This window comes from Limulus polyphemus, unplaced genomic scaffold (assembly GCF_000517525.1).
Source record: "Limulus polyphemus unplaced genomic scaffold, Limulus_polyphemus-2.1.2 Scaffold6710, whole genome shotgun sequence".
NCBI lineage: Eukaryota > Metazoa > Arthropoda > Merostomata > Xiphosura > Limulidae > Limulus > Limulus polyphemus.
In genome coordinates this window covers 13,541-21,058 of record NW_013672320.1, presented here as the reverse complement: position 1 = coordinate 21,058, position 7,518 = coordinate 13,541, and the positions used below count along the sequence as shown (strand labels likewise).

At 32.8% G+C, this 7,518-nt stretch overlaps 1 protein-coding gene across 1 annotated transcript in view; it reads right to left on the bottom strand.

Moving 5' to 3' along the window:
- The window catches only part of LOC106474003 (ATP synthase subunit beta, mitochondrial-like), an 18,208-nt gene extending 11,023 nt beyond the window's left edge, over positions 1–7,185 (bottom strand). The window contains exons 1-3 of the mRNA XM_022402383.1: positions 7,035–7,185; positions 3,388–3,561; positions 1,096–1,455 (exon numbers count right to left, since the gene is read on the bottom strand). Of these exons, the coding sequence (XP_022258091.1) occupies positions 1,096–1,455; positions 3,388–3,561; positions 7,035–7,152 (652 nt within the window). The 5' untranslated portion in view covers positions 7,153–7,185. The remainder of the gene's footprint in view (positions 1–1,095; positions 1,456–3,387; positions 3,562–7,034) is intronic.
- Positions 7,186–7,518: the final 333 nt, after the last annotated feature.

Genomic DNA, 7,518 nt, shown 5'->3' with positions numbered 1-7,518 from the left:
GAACTTACTCCCACAATCATTTCTACTCATGTAGTAACTATATAATTACTTTAATGTTTAACTATGAACTTACTCCCACAATCATTTCTACTCATGTAGTAACTATATAATTACTTTAATGTTTAACTATCAACTTACTCCCACAATCATTTCTACACATGTAGTAACTATATAATTACTTTAATGTTTAACTATCAACCTTTCTGTAAAACTGTTTATTTTTAGAGCTAAGCAAGTATCGTCACATAAAATAATCAATCAATCGAAATTATGATTGAATCAATTAAAATCACAAACTAATCAACTGACCAAAATTAGCATTCCTTATTATTCCAACTATTGAGTAATCACAGGAATATTGCTATTATGATTTTTGATTTATTCAAGTTTCTTCAGCTTACTTGATCAGTTTCATAGCTCAAGAAAATAACCAACTACAGTCAAATTGAAATTAGGGTTTTTGATAATTATTATTTTCAATTATTCTAACTATCCAAGTAATTTTATTGTTAAGCACAAAGCTATACAATGGGCTATCTGTGCTATGCCCACCTTCGATATCAGACTCTCATTTTTAGTGTTGTGGGTTGTTTTTTTAAAGCCTTGCCATTGAAGAATAACTGATTAGTTGAATTGTTTAAACATTTGTTTAACAAGAAGTAAAAGCTTGGAATGGTTTATTCTTTCAATGGGGGTGTGTCTGTGAGCCAGACTAGTTTCGGAGAATTTCACTTCTCATCAGTGACCCTGGACACTACCACTGAATGAAACTTCAGACCAAACCAAGCCTTTATGGTAGTGAGGTATCAAAAAACAAAATGGTGTATTTAAGTGTTTTACACTCACAAAAAAATAAACCTATCATTCTATAGGTATTTGAAGAACTTGTAGTATTCCACCACAATTTAATTCTTCGTATTTTTAGCCGACACTAGGCAGCTGATACATAGTTGAACAGAGTTGTTTAACAACAAGTCCAACAATTAGTTGAATGTAATCAATTAAATAGCCCAGTGACTAATTTATCAACAAATTCCATTAATTGTTCAGCTTTACATGAGAACAATATTAGCTAAATAACAAGCTCTTCAACACCTTCAAACAAAAGTCGATTGATCTGACGTTTAGCAGTAGGTCCATTTTTAGGTACATGCTTACCAATCTTTCCTCCTTTAGAGTAGGGAGCCAGTAAGTCTACAACTTTGATCCCTGTGACGAGGATTTCTTGTTCTACACTCATTTCTACAAACTCTGGAGCTTCTTGGTGAATAGCAGAGTACTTGTCTGTGGTGACAGGTCCTCGCTCGTCAATGGGTTCTCCAATAACATTGATGATACGACCTAGCGTTTCTGGTCCTACGGGAATCTTAATAGGAGACTGAGTGTCCAGAACTTTGTTGCCTCGGACTAAACCTTCTGTTCCATCCATGGCGATTGTTCGAACAGTGTTTTCACCTAAGACAGAGCCAGTCTGTATTATTCTGTTTCATTCCATTGTTAGATATTGGATTCTTTAAAACAAAGTATTTTTTTTATTAACCATACAGAACACTTTTTTAGTCACAAAAAAGAGATAGTCATGATAGTTTCTTTTGAAAAAGTAGTTCAGAAATTAGAATAGTAACAGAACCACTACTGTTTTCTTTAGAATATGTTACCAACCTTAAAGTTAACATCAGCTTAACTGTTGGAAATATAGTGTATCATATTTATTTTGTGACTGAGCATGAATATCCTCTACACTTTCATGGTCATAAGTGTAATAAAAAAAAATAGATAAACCTATTTCCTTGCTATTACTCTCAAACTGATTTCTTTCTGGCCTTATTTCTACTGATTATAAAGCACAAAATATCAAAACCTCTTCAAAACTTCACAGTAGTGCCACAGTTTGAAAAAACCACTAAACATATAAAAACACTTTAAAATCTGTGTATATGAGTTAGTAGTTTAGGAATTTGAAATAATTCTTCCATAATTATAACTTGTTGACTTACAGAGTGTTTTCAAAATCTTAAAACTGTCTGCTAATTATTTTCACCAACTTAATTTCCAACAGAGGAACACAAGTATTGGTGATTTATTATGAACTTTAGCCAACCATTAGAAACAGTTACAGATCTGAGAACTGAAGAACTTAAAACATCAAAACTATAATAACTAATACTACCATTAACTGGATGTGTTTAGGGATATTAACTGTATGTTAGAGATATTAACTTTATGTTAGAGATATTAACTGAATATGTTTAGAGATATTAACTGGATGTGTTTAGAGATATTAACTGTATGGTAGAGATATTAACTGGATGTGTTTAGATATATTAACTGGACATGTTTAGAAATATTAACTGGATGTGTTTAGATATATTAATGTGTGTGTTAGAGATATTAACTGGACAAGTTTAGAGATACTAACTGGATGTGTTTAGATATATTAATGTGTGTGTTAGAGATATTAACTGGACATGTTTAGAGATATCAACTGAATATGTTTAGAGATACTAACTGGATATGTTTAGAGATATCAAGTGAATATGTTTAGAGATACTAACTGGATATGTTTAGAGATATCAACTGGATATGTTTAGAGATATTAACTGGACATGTTTAGAGATATTAACTGGATGTGTTTAGAGATCTTAACTGGATGTGTTTAGAGATCTTAACTGGATATGTTTAGAGATATTAACTGGATATGTTTAGAGATCTTAACTGGACATGTTTAGAGATATTAACTGGACATGTTTAAAGATATTAACTGGACATGTTTAAAGATATTAACTGGACGTGTTTAGAGATCTTAACTGGATATGTTTAGAGATATTAACTGGATGTGTTTAGAGATCTTAACTGGATGTGTTTAGAGATATTAACTGGATGTGTTTAGAGATCTTAACTGGATGTGTTTAGAGATCTTAACTGGATGTGTTTAGAGATCTTAACTGGACATGTTTAGAGATACTAACTGGATATATTTAAATATCTTAACTGGATGTGTTTAGAGATATCAACTGGATGTGTTTAGAGATATCAACTGGATGTGTTTAGAGATACTAACTGGATGTGTTTAGAGATACTAACTGGATGTGTTTAGAGATACTAACTGGATGTGTTTAGAGATATCAACTGGATGTGTTTAGAGATATTAACTAGACATGTTTAGAGATATTAACTGGATGTGTTTAGAGATATTAACTATGTGTGTTAGTGATATCAACTGGATGTTTAGAGATATCAACTGGATGTGTTTAGAGATATCAACTGGATGTGTTATAAATATTAATTAGATATAGTTTTCAAAAAGTTATGTCTACAGTATTGGATAACTTAAGTTCCTCACTTGTTACATTCTACCTTTCACTGCACAAAATAAACAAAACTTACCTAAATGTTGGGCAACTTCTAAAATTAACTTTGGTTTTCGACCTTCAACCTCCAGGGCATTAAGAATAGGGGGCAAATCGTCTTCAAACTGCACATCAACGACGGCCCCAATAACTGCCACAATTTTTCCATAGTTGTGGCCTGGCTTTGCTGCTGCTGTTGCATATTTTTTATCTGTAAGAAAATATTTAATAATTAGTTAAATTCACGGAATATTCATTAAAACACCATTACTTTACATTGCATGCTTAATTCATTCCATAAAACACTCAATTATCATGCACACGAATGCCAGTAAATCATTGGAAAACACTCAATTCGTATCAGAAATCAAACAGTCAGATTATAAAAACATTTCATGTAATAAATCAGTCCTAGAAAAAAAAAATTAGTAAAATATGATTTAACAGTCTCCTTCCATGAAACTTATAAATAACACAGACTATTATTAATAGCACATCAGTAAAAATATAAATAACAAAGTACAGTCCAACTTGTCTGCAAGGTTATTAACTTACCTATAAGGTCAGCTGTAAACTAGGACTATAATAGATAAACTAAATGTACAGAGAAAAAATAAGGTAGCAGTGTAGTGTAGAAGAAAATAACAGAAATGGGATTGTTACTATTCTAATGCTAGAAGTATACAAAATAAAATAGATGACTTCAAAGAAATGGTCAGAACAGAGAATTCTGAAAAACTGGTTAAATGTAGACAATTTTATGACATAAATTTCTTTGAAATACAGTTACTGGCTGTTTTATTATGATAAGAATACAAAAAGAGGGGAAGGAGTGGCTTTATATATATAAAATTTTACATTTTTAGAATTAAAATGAACTTAGAACAGGCACTTACATCTGAAAGCCTTTCCTTGTTGAGTTTGAAGTCATTTTGTCAACAAAGCATGTGATTCGAAATTTCTGAATGTCCTTTACGTACTTACATACCATACGCATCACTAACACCCCACTCTCCCACCTAGCATGACTACAAAACACTGTAGCCAGAGTAGGTGTAGATTCCATGAGAAACATATTCTTAGAAATGGAGCCCAGTAAAGACAAATGAAACAGACTAGTCTTATAGAAGAGACAGGGCCTAAAGGACACCCAGAAAGAAAGAATTATTTTCAAAAGGATACGTCTTCACCCACAATGCCCTTGTTGATAGTACCATAGGGGTCAATTGTACAAGTAGTAACAGTGTGTAGCACCAGAAGAACAAAAGATGGGATACAGGTGGTGGTATAAACAGGTAAGAGGAATACTATGTCCTGCATTGTGAATGGACATACTCCAGAGGCAATAGTCACATCTAAAATAGCTTGGCAGTCACAACCCAGACACATCAATGGGCACCTAGGGAGAACCAAAAAAAAGGGTGTGCTCAACAATACAAGGCCAGTGGAAACATCAAGGCATAAAAAGAAAACATGGTTGGAGCAGAGACATAGAGTTGAATCTCAATACTATGCAAGTGATAAAGGTGTTTACCAAGGCATCACTGTTAGTACACTTTCAAAAGACAACAACAGTCTCACGGAGCTCCAGCGTAGAGTGTGTGTCTAGAACAAACGCACTATGTTTTTTGATATAAACATATAAATAAACCCTTTTAAAAAACATCTCTAAACAGATATCCAAAAATGTTACAACCCCAAATATGTCAACAAAGATGTTGGAAGATACAGTAAATATTTGGGTTGTCCAGGATAAATGCAAAGGTAAAGTAGCATGCAAGAGTCCTAACTGGATGAACTGATAAAACAGACTGTATTGACGTACGTCATCCTAGAGAAACACTCGCTCATCGAGCTTCGTCTAAAGGGTGACTAATGCAAGAGAGAGAGATGTGATTTAAGGGAGTCAAATTTTCTTTGATAAAACACACATACATATACAAGATACCCCTAAATCTGTGAACAGGGGTGTTTGAAGATATAGAAATACTAGGGTTGCCTAGGAAACACACAGCTTAAATAATGTAAGTCCTAATTGAAGAAACTCTATTAATAATTATATCTTTCTTGTTTGGAAGTCAAAATAACTTCAGATATACTAGAAATCGGTAACCATGGGTGTTGGGCAGAAAATATAAAAATGTACCAGAGGTGAATTCCAACGAGGATAAATAAGCACCCCAGGTGACAAAGGAATCCCAAAACTGAAGATATAGTTGTGATGAAAATATGTATTATTTAAATTACAAAGAAGAGGGTTGTTATAAATGGGGGTTCAGTAAAACTGAATTACTTTCACAAGTGTGGTACCTCAGGGCTCAAAGTAAGGATCTATGCTCTTTTTGATTTACATCAATGAAGAAATGGTCTACAAATAATTTAAATTTGCTGATGATATTAAGCTCTTAGTTGTTGCTCGATGCTACTGCTTTATAATAGAATTTAGAGTATATCATGAGATGAAAGAAATGGAGATTTTTTTTTAACTTCTACAGAAATATTGAATACAAGTGTAGAGAAGTTATGATCTCACTGTATGCGTTACTGGTTAGCCCACATTCGGAGTATCATGTTCAGTCCTAAGGTAAGGATGACGAATTGTTGGAAAGGGTTCAGAGGAGAACTACTAGAATGATAGCTTGGATGGAGAGGTTTTCATACAAGGACAGGTTAAGATCTCTGAAACTGTTTTCTCTTGAATATTGTCATGGGAACTATTAGTTTCAATGCATCATACTTGTTCGTATTTAATGGCGAGAATGGTAGGACTAATGTACACAAATATATATTTTGGCTCAGTAGGAATCATCTTTAGTTAAGACAGCTTTATTTTTCTAGCAGGGTGGTTGGCCTTCGAAACTGGTTGCTTTCAGATGTGGTAGATACAGTTAGTTTAACGGAAAGCTTGACAATGATAATCGAATGCTTCGAGTGTTTTTTATTTTAGTTTAATATAGTGGTTGTAATGGCCTAGATGGACCACAAGATCCCTTGTTGTCCTTAAACAATATTTAGGAATACAACAATATAACACTACTACAACTCAAAACAAACATTAAACAATAACCAGTACATAAGTCAGATGTGTAGAAAGGATATTTTAGTTATAAAGAACATAAATGCAACAAGTAAGCATTGATATTTTTAATTTTTGGTGCTGCAATTTTCCATTCCCATTGCTCCCCCCCCCAAAAAAAAAGAAATATCAAAATTAGACATAAAAATCCCTAAAACAATAATTTTTTTTGGTCTGGCTTAATATTAATTTCCTTATTATCTTCTAGAAAGTTTGGAATTGAAATTTTAATTCAACTCTGAATATAACAAGAACTCATTACTGGTGTAAATCCCAAATTGAAAGAAAATAACAGCGCAGATGTCCTCACGCAAAGTTGGAAATGTCAACACTGCAGAATGCTATAGTCCTGCTACAGAAAAATGTAGTCACTGTTGCAGTTAGCACTGCTCCCCCCTTCCCCATAATAATTGTATTCAATATGCGCACTACAAATTATAACAGCCCCTATCCTATGTACTTAAGCCTACCTACTACTGCTAGTGAGTACTAGTATTGAACTTGAAACAAACAGTGGCTCTCATACTCATGAGTCCCCCAACGCCATTTTGTGGTTTCATATGGCAATGATTAAAGACACTATTATTTATTTAGTTTGAAATACCTACTTGTGGAACATAAAGTTGGAATGATTTTAAAAGTAGTTTCTTGTATTTTAGATAGAGATGCTGCAGGTTTTGTGGTCTTTAAAATACTTGAACACGTCCTCCCAAACACACTCAACATGGTGACCGGTTGATATACCTATCACGTGACCATAAAATTTGAAGTCTTGATCAATGTCATCAGTTTATTCCATATTATTTACACGAGGTGGCGAAGGATTGGATCTAATTATCTTATAAAATTAGCAAAAATGTTTATACGTTATTTCAAAAGTATATGAGCTTCGTAGGTTGTATTTTATTAGGAATTAAAATCTATAGCGGATTTTAATTATTTCTTCAATTAGGAAAATGTATTTAATGTGCTTAGCAAATTTATTACTACAAACACTTTAAATCATTTTATAAACGTTATTTAACAGAGTAAGTAGGTCGAAACGTTATTATTTAATATGAATACGTACTAATATACTGTATGTCGCACATT